The 20375-nt window shown below is 44.7% G+C and overlaps 2 protein-coding genes and 1 pseudogene across 4 annotated transcripts in view; 2 read left to right on the top strand and 1 right to left on the bottom strand.

The window, feature by feature from the left end:
- The first annotated feature begins 3380 nt into the window (after window positions 1-3380).
- On the top strand, window positions 3381-7750 carry LOC103297044 (nucleoside diphosphate kinase B). Its single transcript, XM_008153675.3, has 5 exons — window positions 3381-3565; window positions 3936-4065; window positions 4978-5079; window positions 5786-5898; window positions 7499-7750. The coding sequence occupies exons 2-5, from the start codon at window positions 3940-3942 to the stop codon at window positions 7614-7616; spliced, it is 459 nt and encodes a 152-aa protein (XP_008151897.1). The 5' UTR covers window positions 3381-3565; window positions 3936-3939; the 3' UTR covers window positions 7617-7750.
- Window positions 7751-10759: 3009 nt separating this feature from the next.
- LOC129147364 (60S ribosomal protein L38-like) lies at window positions 10760-11011 on the top strand (annotated as a pseudogene).
- Window positions 11012-11334: 323 nt separating this feature from the next.
- Window positions 11335-20375, bottom strand: part of MBTD1 (mbt domain containing 1) — a 46301-nt gene continuing 37260 nt past the window's right edge. For all 3 annotated transcript variants that reach the window (XM_028128593.2, XM_028128595.2, XM_028128591.2), the window contains 2 exons: window positions 19313-19504; window positions 11335-14525 (listed from right to left, as the gene is read on the bottom strand). In XM_028128593.2, the coding sequence (XP_027984394.1) occupies window positions 14407-14525; window positions 19313-19504 (311 nt within the window). In that variant the 3' untranslated portion in view covers window positions 11335-14406. The remainder of the gene's footprint in view (window positions 14526-19312; window positions 19505-20375) is intronic.

The raw sequence follows: 20375 nt of genomic DNA, 5'->3' as shown, positions 1-20375 counted from the left end.
ATTATTTATATGGGCCTGAGAGATCACATATACACACACATGATCTTTGCCTGTCCCTTTCCCGCCCTGTATCCCATCCGCTCTTGTCACTGAGCCAGTCAATGGGCAGGTTCGGAGGATCTGCTAGGCTGTGTCGGGGAGGAAGGAACTTTCCTCTACCCTCCAGGTCCTGTTGGCTGCTCTAGTCAAATAGACATGAGACAGTTTAAGAAGAGGAAATAACCAAATATAATTACATCCGTATGACAGCGTCAGAGAGCCCACATGTATGAGGTTCAAAGACAGGAGGGAAAATAGGTATACACCACATTCTGAGCTAGGGATAAGGTAAGGCACCTTGGGGCTTCAGAAGGTCACTGCAGGGAGAACATGTTCAGGAATTAGTAGTTTGTCCTGCCAAACAGGTCGGTCCAATGCGGTTATCGCTGATGTCTTCTTATGGACAAGGCCTTTAACTTAGTGCTGGGTAGATAAGGGAGAGGCAGAGATTTCTCTGGAGCCCGAAGCTCAAAACTATCCACATACCACAGAGGCACATCCTGGGGTAACTCATTTTGAACCCCTCAGTTGCCAAGACTCTCCTGGGGGCAGAGGATTCATTGGAAATAAAAAGGCATCCTTTCTGCCTAGGCAGATAGTGGGCCTGGGTCCCTGGGATGGTCTCAAAAGAAGCAGAAGTCTTGTAAATAGCTTCGATTTGTTAGGACACTGATTTGACTCTTTAACACAGACAAGATAGAAATGTACTTTTATTTAAAAGTCCACACTGGAGATCTCCTGTACAGTGCTGTGATTATCCTCTCTAATAAAAGAGTAATATGCAGATTAACCACCACTCTGCTACATAAGCCATGCCCACCAGCCAAGCCACACCCACCAGCCAATCAGGGTGAGTATGCAAATTAACCCCAACCAAGATGGCTACCAGAAGGGAGGCTTGGGTTTCCCCAGCAACACAGGAAGCCAAGCTTTCCACACACTCTGGTGGGCCCAGGCCTCCACTCAAGGATACAAAGTTTCAATTATAGAAGATACATCAATCCCAAGAGAAATGGCTGCCGGCCATGGAGCGAGCAAGAGGCTTGGCTCCACTCCAGGCTACAAAGTTTCAATTGTAGAAGGTAAATAAATTCCAGATACCAGGGCCTCTGCTTGGGTCGCCAGGGGAATGGCTGGCCTGCAAACCACCACAGGTCCCTCGCCCAGGCCTCTCCACACCCCAAGGGAACCCACCCTGATCCAGGACACCCTTCAGGGCAAACCAGCTGGTCCCCACCTGTGCACCAGGCCTCTATCCTATGTAATAAAATAGTATGCAGATTGACCATCATTCCAACACACAATATCAAGATAGCTGCCCCTATGTGGTCAAAGATCCTGCCCCCATGTGGACACAAGATGGCCACCACAAGATGGCCAGCAGGGGAGGGCAGTTGGGAGGGACCAGGCCTGCAAGGGAGGGCAGTTGGAAGTGATCAACCCTGCAGAGGAGGGCAGTTAGGGGTGACCAGGCCGGCAGAGGAGGGAAGTTGGGGGCAAACAGGCTGGCAGGGGAGCAGTTAGACATCAATCAGGCTGGCATGGGAGTGGTTAGGGGGTGATCAGGCTGGCAGGCAGAAGCGGTTAGGGGAAATCAGGAAGGCAGGCAGGAGAGCAGTTCCACTGGGATCAGGCCTAAACGGGCAGTCGGACATCCCTCGAGGGGTCCCAGATTGGAGAGGGTGCGAGCTGGGCTGAGGGACACCCCCCGCCCCCGTGCACGAATTTTGTGCACTGGACCTCTATTCCTATATAATAAAAGGCTAACATGCAAATTGTCTCCTCCACAGGGAGTTTGACCAGGGGGCGGGGGCCTCTACCCCGGCCAGCCCCCAGATTGGCCCCATGACCTCTAGTAGTTAATAATACTGTATGCTGTAATTTGCTAAGAGGGTAGATCTTACATGTTCTCACTACACACCAAAAAAAAAAAAAAAAAAAGGTAACTGAAATTATGGTTATGTTGGTGGTGATCATTTTACAATATATACAGGGATGGGCCAAAGCAGGTTTGCAGTTTACACAAAAGTTAATTTTTGTAATTATTGTAATAATTATAACCTGCATGTCTTTTTCCATATGAACAACTGTAAACCTACATTTCCCCACCCCTGTGTGTATATCAGAACATCTAATTGTATGCCTTAAATATAATACAATTTTTACTTATCAACTAATGCCTCAACAAAGCTAAAAAAAAGTTCAAGTAGGTGAGTAGGGCCGGTGATGGTGCTAAGGCTATGACCCTGGGGGTTGTCCAGGGACTCAGTTCCAGGAAGGAAAGGAGTGGGGAAAGGAGAGGTTGCTCCTGACTGTACCAAAAGGAGGTGTTGGTGACTGGACCAGGGGCAAAGAGCTCACCTAACAGTACAGCCCCAAGCCCACTGGGTGATAACGCCATTCCCTCGTCAGCCATTCCCTGGTCAGCGTCAGCTCACCGCCCTGAGGACAGACAGACAGACACAGCGGCTCTGACCATTTCAGAGTATTGTCACTGCTGGGCGGGTGTCAGTAACTGCTGAGAGTAGGGGCGCGCACACGCACACACATACACACACACACACATAAGCACAGGCGTACACGCCCAACCACCAAAGGGTGGGGAGGGGGTGGGGACTGCCTGCAAAGAGAAGACAGGCCTGATTTCTAGGAGTCTTGAATCTTGTCAAGGGTGTGTCTCCGGCTGACGTGGAGAGCCTGGCCGCACACTCATGCTAGGCAGGGGCAGAGATCTTCATCTCTGGGAGGAAGAGCAGCTAGCTCCCAGGGGCTGGAGAGGTGCGGTGGGCTGGGGAGGTGCGGTGGGCTGGAGAGGTGCGGTGGGCTGGAGAGGTGGGGTGGGATGGAGAGGTGGGGTGGGCTGGAGAGGTGCGGTGGGCTGGAGAGGTGCGGTGGGATGGAGAGGTGCGGTGGGCTGGAGAGGAGTGGAGGCAGACAGGCAGAGGGAGCGGGCACACGGTGGAGAGCACGGGCTGTCTTGCTAAGCGGTTGGAATGCCATCCACAAAGCAGGCCAGAGACTCGGACGGGGGTCGGCGTGGGGCGCGGAGGGAGGCTCGGTGCGGGGAGGGGTCAGGTCAAGGCCCGCTGGGAGGCTGCCGATTGGAATGAGGAAGGCGGGGGGCTTGAACCAGGGCTCAGCGAGGAGAGGGGAGGGGAAAACGGGGTTTCACGGGTAGGAAGGATCGGGGCTGGTGGGTGCACGAGCGGGAGGAAAGAGAGCCCAGTTCTGGGTGAGAGCAGACGGTGAAGCCCCGACCAGGAGCGGTTTCCGCGTGGGACGTGCCAGCTTTCCTGGTGGGACCCGAGGCGGGGAGAAATCACTTCCTGCCCCAGAGCCCTCCCTGGCAAACCCGGGGCGTGGACAGAGGCCTCGGGCTGCGTCCGGCCTGCGGGTTGGGTGGCGGGCCCTCCGGGGTGTGGCCGCCGCGGGCCCCTCCTCCGCGGGCGGCTCCCGGCTCTGGTGGTCGCCACTGGTCCCCGCTCCGGCTCCGCAGCGCAGCCGTCGCCCGCCCGCCCGCTTCTCGGTAAGGCGATGAGGGCGCCTTTTCCTCTCTCCCCGCTTCCCCCGGGTCCCTCACCCGCTGCGTCGCGCAGGGCGATTCGGGGCTCCAGGCGCCCGTGGTCCCCGCGTGGTCCGAGCGGGCCCTCCAGGCTCTGCGCCCCCGGGAGCCTGGCGCGCCCTCCGTGGGGACTGGAGGGGCAGCGGCCGAACAGGCGGAGGCGTCCGGGCAGCCACGTGTCCCGCAGCTGCGGGGGGGGGGGGGACGGGGGGACAGGGGGGGCTGCCGGGCGGGTGCGCGTCCACGTGGACTCCCGGGCGCGGAGCGCGGGGCGGGGACCCGGCGCGGCCCGTGCCGGCGTGGCCCCTGGACCCTGACCGACCGCTCGCCGCAGGACCATGGCCAACATGGAGCGCACCTTCATCGCCATCAAGCCGGACGGCGTGCAGCGCGGCCTGGTGGGCGACATCGTCAAGCGCTTCGAGCAGAAGGGGTTCCGCCTCGTGGCCATGAAGTTCCTGCGGGTACGCGCCCCCTCCCCTTCGCCCTCCGGAGCTCGGCCGCAGGGCTTTGTGCGTCCCGCCCGGAGGCCTCCTCTGCTACCTCCGCCCCCGCGGGGATCCCTGCGCCCTCTCCCCTGCGCCCTCCGGCCCCTGAGCCTCTCCCGAGGCCGGGAGCACAGACGCCCTTGGGAAGGTTAAGCGGCGGTAACGTGACTCCTGCCCGGAACCGGCTTCCTGCCCGCCGCGGCGTGGGCGCGTCGCCTGCCCGTCGTCGCAGGGGGGCAGCAGAGAGTGAAGCCAGCCAGCGCCCCTTCCCCTCCCACGTGGGCCTACCTGTGCCCGGCTGGGAGGCCTGGCATCCCTTTGTGTGTTAGCTTGCAGCCGAGATGAGTGCGGTTTTAGGCGGGGTGCTCCTTCCTCCGCCCTTTCTCTGGGCTCCCTTGGAGGACGGCAGTAATTGTTTTCCACATTAAGTTTGGGGCACGCAGATCTGGACCTTAAGGGATAAGGACCCAAGTTCTGAAATGTTAACCAAGCTCATCAGTGAACAGGAGAATGTTCCCAGCTCACATCTGAAATGTTTAAAGGGGCCTTGTGAAGGGCCACCGGAGTCGGCTAGGGCCTCCATCTGGCCTATTTCAGTTGCATCCGCTAAGTCCCTAAGCCTTGGCCCTCAAACCATCTACTTTAAGGATTATAACATCCATAACAGTCATTGACGATATGAGGGTGCCGTCATGAGCAGAACAGTCTTTCCGTAAAAGTTTCATGGTTTGGATGGGATTTTTTTTTTTTTTTTTAATACACACACCTTATGAATGTGGGCTGAAATACTAAATTGGCCACCATGGTAATAGGTTCTGAGACGGGGATGGAGCCATATTCGAGCCTGCCCAGTTTAGTCACTAATCGGTGCCCTCTCTGCGGTGGCAGGCCTCTGAGGAACTCCTGAAGCAGCACTACATTGACCTGAAAGACCGCCCATTCTACCCGGGGCTGGTGAAGTACATGAACTCGGGGCCTGTGGTGGCCATGGTAAGTGCTTGCCAGGGAGGAAGGGAAACCAAGGAAGATGAGGGCTGACAGTCACTGGCCTTGGTCAGTGACTTGCTTTTTTAGACATCTTCCAGTTTCCTTGTTTTACAGATGGAGCCTGCTGGAGTTTAGTTAATGGAGCAACTAGGAGCTTGGGAGGAAAAAGGAGTCAGAGCTTAGGGAACGTTCTGTGTACTCCCAGGCTAGACACAAAGCAGGCTATTCCTTCCTGTGGCGTTAAGGTCCAGTTGGGAGTGGAAGTAGAGGGTACAGTAGGGAACCACTGAAATGACTGAGAAAGGAGATCTACTTCCTGTTCCGTGAGGATGACCTTTTATTCTTTGTTCCTCCCAGGAATACACTTTCCCTTTTCATGTCAATCTTTGCCATCTGTTGCTGTTTTCTGGGATGCTCTTCCCACTGATCCTATTCCAATTTGATCACTTTCTCTGCCCTTCGTGTTTGTGGCTGCATACGGATTCTGCAGTATTGTTTATCTCTACCTCAGCTAGACTAGAAAGTTGCCCAGTTGCGTAGACTTTTTCTCTGTATCCTAGATGGAATACTTTGGGCAGGCCCCCTACTGTCTGCTGAGGTTAGCGGATACTCATGTCACTGATGGGTCTGCTTCATGTGTGCTGTTAGGGGTGTTAGTTCTTAATGGTCCTGAATGGCAGACCTGATGTTCCTTTTCCCTACTGTCAAGGTCTGGGAGGGGCTGAATGTGGTGAAGACGGGGAGACTGATGCTTGGGGAGACCAATCCAGCAGATTCTAAGCCAGGCACCATTCGTGGAGACTTTTGCATTCAAGTTGGCAGGTAAGTCCTGAGGTTCACTTATAAAAATCATTTAGCATATCCCCATTTTAGGAGAATTTGAAGTTCTAAATTAGGTGGTAATTATCATTGGATGAAAGTGTTTCGTTTTGTTTTTAAATGTATTTTTATTGATTTCAGAGGAAGAGAGAGGGAGATAGAAACAATGATGAGAATCATTCATTAGTTGCCTCCTGCACACCCCCTACTGAGGAATCGAGCCAGCAACCCAAGCATGTGCCCTTGACTGGAATCGAACCAGGGACCCTTTGGTCCGAAGGCTGACACTCTATCCACTGAGCAAAACCAGCTAGGGCTCAAAGTGTTTTAAATAGCTGTTCCCTAGGCTACTTCACATTCTAACAAGACAGTGCACAAGGGAGCTTTCTGACAGCGGAAAGCAGAGTACGGGGAAAGGCAGGGTTCTAGCCTCAGCTCTGCTGTTTGTGGCACTATGTCCATGGGTCTGTCCCTTTACCTTTTGGGCCCCTCACCTATACAACATCTGTCCAGAAACTTTCCAGTTACGAGATTCCAATGGAATAAAGGGATTGTTAATAAGCATGTATGTCTTGGTTGGGCTTTGCAAATTAGTGTTAAGAAAATGCAGCAAAAAATGCCCTTGATAATGAATATATCACTACTTCAGGGTATTTTTAAAATATATTTTTATTGATTTCAGAGAGTAAGGGAGAGGGAGGAAGACAGAAACATCGATGATGAGAGAATCATGGATCGGCTGCCTCCTGCACACCCCCTAGTGGGGACCGAGCCTGCGCCCCTGACTGGAATCAAACCCGGGACCCTTCAGTCCGTAGGCCGATGCTCTATTCACTGAGCCAAACCGGCCAGGGCACTAGTTCAGGTTTTGACTATTTCCATATTTTTCAAAATTAGAGAAGGAATGTTTTGTGGTACAGCATTCTTAGAATATAAGCACTATTTTTATTTTTAAAATTTTAACTTATTTTTAGAAAGAGAAACATTGATTTGTTCCACTTATTTATGCATTCCTTGGTTGATTCTTGTATATGCTTTGACTGGGGGTTGAACCTGCAACCTTGGCATACTGGGACAATGCTCTAACCAACTGAGCTACCTGGGCAGGGCACGAGCACTATGTCAAAGGGGGAAAGTTGGAAGCATAATGAAGTTGAACCAAGGGGTGTTTTGGATTACGTGCTTTTTTTTTTTTTTTTAAATGATAGACACATACTTTTATTTTTTTCAAAAATATAGTTTTATTTATTTCAGAGAGGGCTAGAGAGAGAAAATTCAATGAGAGAATCATTGATTGCTGCCGCCTATACGCCCCCTACTGGGGGGAGGGGAATCGAGCCCACAACCGGGGCATGTGCCCTTGGCCGGAATCAAACCTGGGACCTTTTAGTCCGCAGGGTGACATTCTACCCACTGAGCCAAACCAGCTAGGGCTGGGTTAAGTGCTTTTATAGTTGCTTTTAAAGAGGAAATACTTTGGGATAGTTTCCTGATTCAAGTGGCAATTTGGCTGAAAAGGTCTGCAGTGGTTGTCCTGGGCTTTACCCATTCCACAGCCTTTTGCACTTCGAAATGAGGTAACTAAGTCTTTCTTCTTTCTTAGGAACATCATTCACGGCAGTGATTCAGTAAAAAGTGCTGAGAGAGAAATCAGCCTGTGGTTTAAGCCTGAAGAACTGGTTGACTACAAGTCTTGTGCTTTTGACTGGATCTATGAGTAAGAGGTGGACAAAGCATCAGTCCCCTTGGCTCCACTTGATGTGTCCCTGGACACGGCTCTTCATTCCACTGACTTGGAAGCAAAAGGATCCATCTTTTCTAAAGCGTATTTACCAATAAAGCCTTTGCAAACTGGGTGCAGCCTCCTGCGCTTCCTTGGTGCTGAGCGGGAAGAGGAGACTTGGTTTCCTGGCTAGAGCACATTAGGTTAGCATTATCCAGAACTAATGAACTCATCTCAGCACCTCAGTATATTTCAAGACTCGTGGGAAAGTAGTGAGGCTAACGGGGGCCACATGCGGCACTAGTAGTGCACCTAAGAAACCCAGTAAGGAAACAGCATAATAAACGTCCCAACCTCTTTCGCTGATGTAGAATGTACATCTCTGTACAAAAAGTTTGTTGAAACTTGATAGAGTGAAACATACTATCATCCAGATGTACATTTTATCGACTGCAAGTTGGACAAGTTCTATATGAGGAAACAGAAGCCTCACGGCATCTGTGAAACGGGGTATCACTGCAAGGCAGGGGTAAGTGAGGCGTGAATATAAAGGAGTTAACCAGTGCCGGGCCCACTGCTGGTACACGCATTCTGCAGCCCTCTGGCTTCCTCTCCTCCCCGGGGTAAAATACTTACCATGCCGGTTCCTGGATCAGAGCAGTGAGTGGTTACAAAATTCATCCTCTGATGCCAAATGGCACTGATCACCCGGAGTTGGGCTTGAAAACTAGATTATAGAAATACGTGGGTCTATGAATAACTGTTCTGTTAGGAAACTAGTGAAAGCTAAATGCTACTTTCTTTTTTTTTAAAATATATTTTATTGACTTTTTACAGAGAGGAAGGGAGAAGGATAGAGTGTTAGAAACATTGATGAGAGAGAAACATCGATCAGCTGCCTCCTGCACACCCGCCATTGGGGATGTGCCCACAACCAAGGTACATGCCCTTGACGAATTGAACCCGGGACCCTTCAGTCCGCAGGCCGACGCTCTATCCACTGAGCCAAACCAGTCAGGGCTAAATGCTACTTTCATATGAAAGACTCAGTGTTATACTTTATTTTTCTTTATTTGGTTTTTCTTTTTGTTTTGACTTCAGCGTTACTTTTAATGCATACTGCTACACAAGACAATGGCAAACACACTGACAGCTTGGTGTAAAAAAACACGCCAGGAGTCAAGAAATTTAACATTTTCTAAATTATTTTTCCATTTAAAATTTAATCTCGTGTTCACATATGGTACATGCTTTTAAGTAGTAAAGTTGGATGGTTAAGGTTCCATATTCTGGGGCGGGCCTGGGATCCGCCTTTTAATATGTGCTGCCCTGTGATTCTCATGCACACTGGCGGAGGTACTCAGATCCAAAGCAGTCGTTAAGTGCAAGCTTACTCTGGGCCAGGGCTGTTCTAAGAACTTTACACACATGAGTTAATTTTAATCTTCACAACTCTTAAGAGGTTGGTACTCGTGTCCCCATTTTACGACTGAGGAAACATCGACACTTGACGAGACTAAGAAGGGAAGGTGTCAGACTCCAATCCGAGCAGCTGGCTTCAGATTCCATGTTCTTGGCCACTGTGCTTTACTGCCTTTACAGTTATCCAAGGGACCTGAGCAAGTCCTGAGTTTGCAGGGTTAAGTGAAGTCAAATTTGGAGTGGTAAGAGCTGAGAGGAAGGAGTGGATGCTAGGACTTCGTTTTGGTAGAAGTGAAAGCAAGGGTAGACTATGATGAGATCGAAAGCACTGCCTCTGAGGGAATATAGTCAACAATAACAACTATGATGCCAGGTGGGCGTGCTGGAAACATTGGGCAGGCCACTTTGTAAAGTATATGATTGCCTAACCACTAAGCTGGACACTAGAATCTAAGGCAGAATATTGAATGCAGTCCTGGCCTGTATGGCTCGGTTGGTTGGAGCATCGTCCCATGCACTGGCAGGTTGTGGGTTTGATTCCTGGTCAGGGCACATACCTGGGTTGCAGGTTCCATCCTGGTCTGGGCGTGTGCAGGGAGGTAGCCTATCGATGTCTCACATCCTGTTTCTCTTTCTCCCTGTCTAGAATCAATGAAAAAAATAAAATTGAATGTCAACTGTAATTAAAAAATAAAATAAAGTACTGCTTTGGGAGGAAGGTTGGGTTTTGGACACAATCCTATATACCAGCTTGTGTGTGGAGTGGATGACTTATGCATGTTTTCAATAAAGCTTTTGTTTGAATGGAGTAAATGCATTATGGGTGGGCAAAAGTAGGCTTACAGTTCTTCAGATGGAAAACAATACAGTAATAAACTGTTTCACGTACTCACAACTGTAAACCTGTCACCCGCCCCTGTATTTAAAATAATTACTTCTTTACATTCTCATCTATTAGTTGACAGTAGGCAATCCTTATTTTTGCCTGCTTGAGAGGCCTGACACTTTGAACAGGCCCACAAGCATTACTCTAGCCTCAGTAACAGTCCATAGAAAGGAAATAGTCACTGTTCTCCCAATCTCAGGGGCTGGATAAACAACACACAGCTCAACATTGACTTGTTAGGAGGAAGCACTGGATGCTCTGCAAACATAATCCTGGGCATAAAGCACATTAGGAAAATAGTTTCCCACGAGGCTGTAATGGTTTAAAGAACATATACAGATAAAAACTTAAAAAGAACATATATATCAAAGCTTGTGGGATAATGTGACCCAATCTGGGAATTCCAACTTTCTAGGGCAACTGTTCAAGCCATTTAAGGTGGCAAACAGGGCAGAAATTAGGTTCCACATGTTTTCTTGGAATGCATTCTATTTTTCTGAAGTGTGAATAAATAAACTCCTAAAGAGACCCAAGCCATCTCATTATCATCTTATATCCAGAAAATTCTCTACGAACTGCTTTTGCAGGAGTTGAATAATTTTCCAAAGAGTCAGTCGTTGGTAAGGGAGAGGTCCCTGTATTCCCTCTCAAAATGTAAGCAGCACCAGCTGGCTGGGACAATTTACTTACATCCTATGAACTTTGCTTAAGAGGTTAACAGAGCTTGAAAAAAAGGTCCCCGAGCAGGCAAGTCAACCCTGAAGCACCACGTTCCAGCTAATGTTGTGCAAGTCCTCTGTGGCCTCTTGGATGGTACCCAGGGAGCAGGGGGATAATCTGAGGTGCCTGCCTTGCATTCTCTGAATCTCGGAGACAGGCATTGCAAAATGGAGGAAATCGGGAACTTCCTGCTCACAGCCAGGTGCAAGGATGCCGACTATGCCAAGATCAAGAAAAAGAGAGATAATGTGAAGTTTGAAGTCTGAAGCTGCAGACACTTGTATAACCTTGGTCATCACAAAGAGAAGGCAGAGAAACTGAAGTGGTCCCTGCCCCCAGGTTTGGCAGTGAAGGAGCTGAAATGAACCAGACTCCCTGACGTTAAACATTAAAAAACAAACAAACAAAAAACCCCACACAAATAAATAAAGTAAATCCCTCTGAGCGGTCCACACTCACCTCTGCTTCTGCTGTGGTCTGTAAAACCCCAGCTCAGATCATCCTTGTCCACATATCCACCCGTACTCTCTGCCTTCCTTGTTCACCTGCAGGGGCCGTGAGGAAGAAGCTGGGCTGACTCTCACAGGGGCCGCTGATTGCTTACAGAAGGCACTCAATATTTTTAATAAACAAACAAAAAAAAACCTCCCAAAGACCAAAGCGTATTAAAGAATTGCTCAAATACAACTTAACTTTAACATTTTATTTTGTGTAAAAAAGGGCAAATTTAGTGAATTATTTTCATCTTGTACACAAAGTTATAATTTTAATGCTTTCACATTCATGCTGGAAATTTGCAATTTGGTAAAAATGAAAGGAACATAAATTTCTCCGAAGAATTTTTCACGCCATTATATACACTTCCTGAGAAAGTTTCAAATACTTTCTCAATGATCACAAGTTACCAAGAAAATAAAAGATTAAATTTGTACAGATATTGGTCTATATATCAAATACATACAGAAATGATGTAAAAACCTTATGCAGTTTACTTTGACCTCTGTCCTCCAAAGACTTGCCCAGGGACAGATGCTTTTCTTTTGTATAAATGACTGTGGCTTTATTTAAAATATGAAAATCAAAGGAAGAAACCCAGTTTAATCACAGTATTTTTAAAATCCCTTCCCAATAGTAAAGGATCATTACCAAATATATAGCACCATAATACAAATATTGATGGGAGAGGGTATTCACATCACGCAAAATTAATAATAATAACAACAAACAAACACTGAAAACCCGTGTTAGTATCCGTAGAATAAGAAGTTGATAACAGCTTTAGCTTTCCTCATACACAGCAAAGAAAAGGTTAAAGAATTTAAACTACCAAAAGCCCCAAATAATCCTAACAGGGAAAAAACAAAAACAAACCCAAGGTCAGCAGTACATTTTGAACCGTAAAAGATAATGGGGCTGAGTTGTACAACTGGAGTTATGGCTAATACGGAAATCTCCTCTGCAGGAACTTACTTTCTGTTCACTGGCAGCAGGAGTTAAAGAGTCTGAGCAACAAAGAGGGCTGCAGATTGTGTTGAGACTGTACGAAGTCCTACCAACCTTTAACTGTGGCCATGGGATCAAGACAAGAAACACCTTCACGAATCGGTGGGAAATGAACACACACTCAGAGCCTGGCTTTGCTCTAGAACCGGAAGCTTATAAACTTCAGTGAGCATTTCACAGAACTAATTACCAGGCTCCAAGTCAAATCCCTCCTCACTTACTCAGTTCCCTGTTGAGCCTCTGAGCCCAAGGTACTGGAAGAGCAAGCCATGCGACGGGCTTCTTGTGCCCAGCTCATGAAATCGGAGTCCTGGGGTTAATTCACTGAGTCTGAGAATAAAGATGGTTTAACTCTTGCTTTGGAAGTCTTCTAGGCTTTAAGTTTACGGGAAGATCCTTAAAAGTTAAAGATTTGGGAAGTGTGAGGATGTCACATTTACAGTAGGTCCCTCTCAGTAATGTTGTTTAAGATAAACATCCAGTAATTTAACAGCTGAATTTCACATATATTTGACACATGAGGATCAACTTGACGTTGATATGATCTGCATTTATGCCCCTAAAGAGTCAGTATTAAGAAATGTTGACATGCGATTCCATACATTCTTACATCATAAAGCAACAAATTTTACTTCCAGTAGCAACTACAAAACCTTATGTTATTAACCCCTCTTGCATAGAATGAGGTAAACCTGTGCGTATTACCAATGCTATTATTCCCAAAAGTAGAGCATTATTTTAGAAAATAAATTGCTGGTTTTTAATGTTCTATGCACTTTAAAATTCAAACAAAAATCTTACCTAAACGTCTCCTGGGGCTTTCCATAACATTTTTTAAAGCATTCCATAGGTTGAAGGACTGTAGAGTTTAATCATTTTGATTAATTTCTAATGAGCCCTACCTATATTCCAGAGCAGATGCTCACTATCCCACTCTGAAGAGGCCAGGCTAAGACCCAGAAGCACTTCTAGAACAGATGCAGTAATTCCTGAGAGTTTAGTTTATGAACCTCACTGGTAAACGCTAGAGCTCTCTCATTCAGTCACAACTCAAAGTTAGAAAATGCAGAGAGCAAACCTTTCACCAGTTTACCCTTAGATCCTTTGTTGAAAGGAAGCCATACGAATTTTAAAATAGGGAATGTTCAAAATGGTCCAAATCAGTTATTATTGTTAAAACTAATCCTGAACACAAATAAAGACAGCTCATACTATATAGATATATATGGAATTTTAAGAAATTAAATTCTCTTTCAAATTAGTTTTCTAACAAATCCAGGATAGTTAAAAGCAGAGCTGGAATGATTTTGAAATCTAAACTTATTTTGGCTTTAAACAACTTTGAATTTGATTCTCCTGATAATACAGAACATCTGTTTTGGGGTGTGGTTATACCAAGTATTATCTCACAGATGGAGGGAAGTGGCAGAGAACTAATCAAAATCCCTTTTGTGGGGTACTTTTTGGTAAGGAAAATAAAATAAACTTAGAACAATGTTGCATTTTTCCCTACCCCTCAACTTGTAGAATGACATCCTGTATATCTGGTCAACCATTCCAGTTTAACACTTTAGTGTTAGGATCATTTTTATCATTTTTTAATTAAAGGAGAACATAAAAGTATCCAGAGTTCTTCCAGTTTCATATAGAACTCCAAATAAATGTTCACAGAATGAAAAACATTTCTGTACAAACATTTAAAATGGGCTGCGATAAAAATGCCGACAAGCAGAATTAATCACCCCTTCCATGATCCATGTGGTGATGACCCCTCCCGGAGGGGGTTCAGTTGCATATTTCTGCAGCAAAGGAAGCTGGAGATGTGACTGGCCTGACTTCTAAAATCCCCAAATCTCCCAACAGGTACCAAAAAGGTTCATTTGTATTGACAGTTCACTTGCATTTACAACTATATCCTTCTTAAATCATTTCCTTCAGTCCTGCTACCTAAACTTTAATCTTACCAAAAAAGTTAGAATTTCAGTTCTTGTTAACAATGCACATAAATCCAAACGTGTAAAATATTACAAAATTCTTTCAAAAGCTTCAAATACAACACAAAAATTGTCCATCTTTATAAATTGAAAAATTTCCCCCCACGACTAAAATAGTTTCCCCGCCCACCTGAAAAATCTGGAACTGAAATTCTCTATGTTTAGCAAAATTTCCCAGTAGAATAGCCCCGCTGTACAGCTGGATTGATTACAAATCAGTCCTGTGTAAAAGTCTCCCCTCCCACCCGCAGTTCTGAGCCCCCTCAGGGCTCCTGTTTGATGTAGAAGTTGGCAGAGCCATTGCTTTCCTGATCAGATGCTCCTTGCAGGAAATTATAGTCCTCTCCATCTATCAACTCCTCTTTCAGCTGCAACGTAGTCACTGCGTGGAAGAGATAAAGGTACGGGATGTTACTAAGCCTTTCTGGGATATTCAGATTGCTTTTAATCTTCAGGTTCTACCAGCTTTACGGTGAAGTACAAACATTTTAGTTTTCAAAACGTATTAGCAGTTAAGGAAAGTTCCGAAATAGAACAACACTGCATAGTGGACACTGCATAATAGATACTTTCAATAAAATAGTCACGGTAAGAGAGCTCCCTAATTTGACTAGAATAATTAAAATTTTTCTTATGGCTAAGTATTCACTTTTATGTCAATGTCTATACAAACAATGCTGTATTATCTTGCATGGTCCTGAGCTATATTTAAAAACTAACAACACAATAAATATGACTTCAATATAATCTTATTAACTCCAAGGAGTACCTTTATTAAGAAGACTCCCGGTAGAATAGAGATATAAATCTGATATACAAATACAAAGTATTTCTATAATATAATAGAATATGAAGTATATAAATAACATACTAATAAATAATAAACTGATATTAGGTAAAACAAAAAAATTATTGACATCAGCAATTTGAAAATAATTGGTGCAAAATGGCTAACATTACCAATGGGATGACTTAATAGCAGTATTGCCTGTCTGAGTTCTCATCTGATGACTTGCTTTTTAATGAAAAAAACAAACAAACAAACAACAAAAAACAACAACAAAAAAACCCTACAGTATAGGCAATCCTCAATTTACAAATAGGTCGCGTTCTAATTGGTCTTTATTTTTATGGAGAACTATTTTTCAGTTTACAATATTGTCAGGGGAGTTTAGATTTCTGGATAGCCACTCCAATCATGCTGGTCAGAACTTCTGGTGATAGAAAGGCTCTTCCTATTACATGGGCAAGGGTGAAGACAAAAAAGAAATTTTTCTTTGCTGGGTCCAGCACTGGCCTTTTTTTTTTAAATGAAAACATTTTTTATGGACCCAGTCCTGGGTCAATAAAATATTTTTTATGTCCCCGGACTGGGAACGAACCAGCAACCTTTTGGTGCACATGCCGATGCCCAACCAACTGAGCCACACCGGTCAGGGCCCAGCACTGGTCTTATGCAAACATTTTAGCTGTTCCATTCTGGGATTTCGCTAACTCTTTTTGTAAGCCCCTCAACTTAAATGGATGTCCCTTGGCATAATTACCCAGTAACTTCAGATTGTCCTAATTCCTTTCCCTGAGAGCTACCCCCTACTTCCTATAGAACTCATCCCTTCCAAAAAATCACTTTCCCACTTTCTAAATAAAAATGACCTCAGTCCTGGCCGGGTGGCTCAGCTGGCTGAAGCGTCGTCCCACACACCAAAAGGTGCAGGTTCGGTTCTTGGTCAGGACACATACCGAGGTTGGGGGTTTGATTTTTGGTTAGGGTTCGTAGGGGAGGCAGCCCAGTGGATGTTTCTCTCTCTCTCTCTCCCTTCCTCTCTCTAAAGAGAAAAAAAGACCTCAGCTAGGTGTTAAAAATAAGTCTTAATAACAACCAACCTCCAAGAGATGTGTTCAGGTTTCTTAAAAAGTTAGTTGAACCAAAATTGAGTTGGTCAAGTTTCAAAGAATTTAAAGAACAGGTGATCTTGTATAACATACTCATTGGAATCTAATCCACGGAGAGCAATGCTAGTTTCTTCACCCAGATCTGCTGAATCAGAGGTAACAAACTGTGCTTCCCCCATCTTACCTGTGTCCCTTGGTTCATTTTAAATTTGAATATTCTGAAACTAAGAGATTTCACACAAAACCCTGGCAACATGAGACCAGCACTGGGCAGGCTCTGTGCAGGGGGAGCGGCTGGCTGCGGCTGTCTTGGCGGCAGCGGTAGCACAGGCTCCCACACCCGCGTCACGATGCGCGGCTCACGGAGGAACCTGCTTGCTTTCTGCAGGCACTGGCTCACAGAAAAGGAAAAAGTGTCTGTATCCTCCATTATGGATCTTTGCGTTACAATGGGAGGGGATGTGTATATATGGACTGTAAAGTGGGAACTGCTTATACAGAAAAAAAGTTAATTTATGAGGAGAATGAGGGCTCTATTTAGATTAGTAAGCAACTAAGTTTTCATAGAGGAGTAACTCGGTAGTGTCACCGTGTAGAACAATATTCAAGTGGCTACACTTTTAAAATCAAATAGTGTAGGCATAGAAAAATACCATGTCTTGATTTTAGTTTAAAAGATTAGTTTTAAAAATAATGGTCTTTGATATCTTATTTAATAATTTAAAGAACAATCATTACAGAGGTGCCAATTCATTTTATTTTACTTTGTTATTTGTTTTGGTAATGATGTTAAAAAACTCAATAGCCCAAAGACAGAAAAGTGAATACACTATACCCTAGTAACAGCAAAACAAATACCAATCAGACTGTTGGAAGGTAAAGCAAACAAGACTATGCAGTTTTCCTTTCTTTAGAAAAGCACTTAATAAAAATGCTTTTATGAAGAATATCAAGTATATATGCTTCAAATCTAACCAACATGCATTAATTGTTAAGGACATCTGAACAATACCATGAAAAGAAACACACAAAAAGAAAAGAAAACACAACCCAAGTTTCATTAAAGGTGCAGTACCCACAATAAAAGGTTGATTAAAACAGTATCTTGTTATATGATGATCAGATGGCTAAATGAATGATAAAAGAATTACCGTGCTTCAAGACCAAACATGTTCCATTCAAACAGATGTTGATTTTTTAAATGCAAGAAAGGTAAGTTGAGATTCTAAAGCACATCCTGAAACTATGTGCATTTATTATTAACACCAAATTTCTGGATTATGCTTCTACTCATGTTAAAATATGGAAACAATATGCTTAAAAAAAAGTAACTCAAGATAAAGGTGAAACATTCACTCAGATGTGGAATGTTCTGATGCAGTTTTTGTTTTAATGGAACCTAAAATAAAGCCTGCCTGGTATCTTCACATACTCATTCCTCCTTTCCAAAAGCTGGCTAATTTCCAGGTCTTATTCTTAATGAAGGATGGATGAAATAAAATAGATCCTGTGGCTACATTTCACTTTCTACACAAATGCACTTTTCCTTAGCTCTATTTTTAAAAGGAGTCACTTTGCTGACTCGAATCATTAACATTTCAGGAGATATGCCAATGGGGAAATCACATTTTCCTAGCATGAAGCCCATAAACATAATAAACTCAACAGCTCACCAACTGCAGCTTTTACATAGTGTAGACATTGTAGTCCCTCGTTCCACCAGAGTAAGACCACCCGGGTCGCACAGATGTGCCCCAGCTCAGAGGACTCTACAGACACTGGTGGGGGAAGGAAACCACTGAGGCCTGCGGTTCCCACCCCAGCATCTAGCTAAGTTCCTGGGTTTGAAGTCAAGTTTCATTTTACATGAACCAGTCACCACTCACAAAACGTGACACCCATCTTCAAAATCAGTCTAATGCTTAAAGACAATACAACTAAAATCCAATAAAAATTAGAGTACACACAGAGCTCACAATATCTATAGTTAATTACGTACGTTGAAGACGACGATTTCATATGTAACAAGTACAAAAAGATAAAATTAAAGAGACAAGAAAGAAAACGATAATGTTCTTTAGCTGGACTTTGAAGTTTCTTTCATTAAAGAGCAGATCAACTTGGGTTTGTAGTTCTAATTGATTACATATATATATACATATATATGTGTAATTTCCTCTAGCTATAAGGATATCAGAAAAAACAGACTAGGAAGGGTCAAGATGACCTAATAACACTATTAGGCAAAAACTAAAGAACACATCTTAAAATGGCAGAAAAAAAACAGGCTGATAATTAAGGTGCCAAAATATTGTCAACCAACCAATCAAATAAATAAATTAGCAAACAGAGGAATGAGAAGAAAGCAGGTATCAGTCCCACCTTGGTTTTCAATGTACAAAAGGCGTTTTAAACAATGCTGGTTAGATAAAACAACCTGGTTTAAAAGCAACAGCTAGGACGTGGCAGAATATATGCCAAGGCAGACACAGCTGTGTTTTTCAGCCATCTGATCTGCTCACACCCACTATAGTTCATCCCACGCAAATACAGCCTATCAGATATTCCACGATAATGTTTGTTCTTGGCAATTACAAAGGGCAAAACCTTCTGTAGTCTTCCTAACAATCTACCAGCTTGGCCTAACCAATTAAACTCAAATGATATACAACTCACTTAATCATTATACATAAACAAACATGAAATTATGGAAACAAATTTCACTCAAATTCAACACCAAAATTATTGTATTTCCAAGTCCATGTTACTCAACTAAAGATTGCGGTAAATGTTATTACCAGAACCAAGATTCCACTGAAACACATGCTTTCTAATGAATGCTATGGAATGCTATGATCAAAGCCTCATCTTTGGATTTGATTAATCAGAGCGATCCCTAATGGCGCATTTCTCTCCCCAGGTCAAGTTCAATAGAACTCTGTAATGCAAATGTTCAACTATTTCAATGGAACCATGAACTAATCCAAGTTGTCTCACAATGCCATAAACTGAAATTATAACTTTACCCCAATTTTACCCTAATTTGAAGCTCAGAAATGGTTTATAACAAAGATAAAAAACCTTCCTTCCCTGATGATCCATCTTTCACTAAGAGTGAAGTAAGTGACTATCAAGGAGGACTAGTGAAAATGAAGTTTTCAGTTGAAAGAAATGAAAAATTTAATGAGTCCGCACCTGTCATGCCAGACCTTGTCTCCCACCACCCTGCCCAGACTTGACCCTCTGTAGTACCTGAGGTGCTGATGTCACTGTTACCTGTTTTGAGGCTGGGACTGAACTCTCGGCTAGTGCTGGGAGGTGGGAAGGCCTCCAGGGCTGTCTGTGCTGGAAGGGTTCGATATGGAGGAGGAGTCAACTCTTCGTCACCAGAGAAGCTCCTCCGCACCCCACCTGTCATGGGCAGGCTCGACAAACTGACAGGCTTCTTCCCAATTGGCATCTTCCTCTCTAAATATCAAGTCAAACTAAAGTAAGCTTTTACTTACACGCCTGGCAAGAAAAGTGCATTATATAACTAGGAAAAGTCCTGCTGCATGGGATACTCTGAAAAGAGAACCAACTATGCAAGATTTGTATTTCTAAAAACAAGGAGTGTGTGTGTGTGTGTGTGTGTGTGTGTGTTGGGGGTAGAAAATGGGGGAGGTTATTTCTAGACTTTGAGAGTCTGGTGATACTGGTTCCTGACTCTCAAATAAATTTAACACAGAAGAAAGCAAAATGAACTAGAGAGAGCATTACTAGCATGGAGAATAGCTGGCTAATTTCCTTCACAAATATTTTAGCTTGAGAGGAGTTGAAAATTCTATGCAAGAGAGAGAGGGTTTAGCCTGGCTGAGTAGCTCAGTCGGTTAGTGTCGTAGTCCCAATACACCAAGTTTTCGGGTTTGATCCCCATTCAGGGCATATACAAGAATCAACCAATGAATGTGTAAGTAAGTGGAACAAGAAATGGCTGTTTGTTTCCTTCTCCTTTCCTCTCTAAAAACCAATAAACCAAGTTCTAAAAGCCCAACCAGCATGGCCCAGTGGTTGAGTGTGTTGACCCATGCACCAGGAGGTCACAGGCCCGATTCCTGGTCAGGGAACATGCCAGGGTTTGGGCTCAATCCTCAGCAAGGGGTGCGCAAGAGGCAGCTGACTGATGTTGATGTTTCTCTCTCATCAATGTTTCTATCTCTCCCTCCCTCTTTCTAAATCAATAGAACTTGCTCTAGCTGGTTCGGCCTGTGGACCGAAGGGTCCTGGGTTCGATTCCGGTAAGGGCACATGCCTAGGTTGTGGGCTCCATCCCCAATAGAGGGTGTGCAGGAGGCAGCCG

The sequence above is a fragment of the Eptesicus fuscus genome, chromosome 20 (genome assembly GCF_027574615.1).
Source record: "Eptesicus fuscus isolate TK198812 chromosome 20, DD_ASM_mEF_20220401, whole genome shotgun sequence".
NCBI classification, from domain to species: domain Eukaryota; kingdom Metazoa; phylum Chordata; class Mammalia; order Chiroptera; family Vespertilionidae; genus Eptesicus; species Eptesicus fuscus.
The sequence above is the reverse complement of the archived record's forward strand: the minus strand, read 5'-3'. Positions and strand labels throughout refer to the sequence as shown.

What these genes read in the sequence shown, in the direction of transcription:
- LOC103297044 (XM_008153675.3), top strand. Translation starts at nt 3,940, where the DNA reads ATGGCCAACATGGAGCGCACCTTCATCGCCATCAAGCCGGACGGCGTG. An exon ending in CGGGGCCTGTGGTGGCCATG is followed by an intron (nt 5,080 to 5,785) that starts GTAAGTGCTTGC and finishes CCTACTGTCAAG; the next exon opens with GTCTGGGAGGGGCTGAATGT. An exon ending in TTTTGCATTCAAGTTGGCAG is followed by an intron (nt 5,899 to 7,498) that starts GTAAGTCCTGAG and finishes CTTCTTTCTTAG; the next exon opens with GAACATCATTCACGGCAGTG.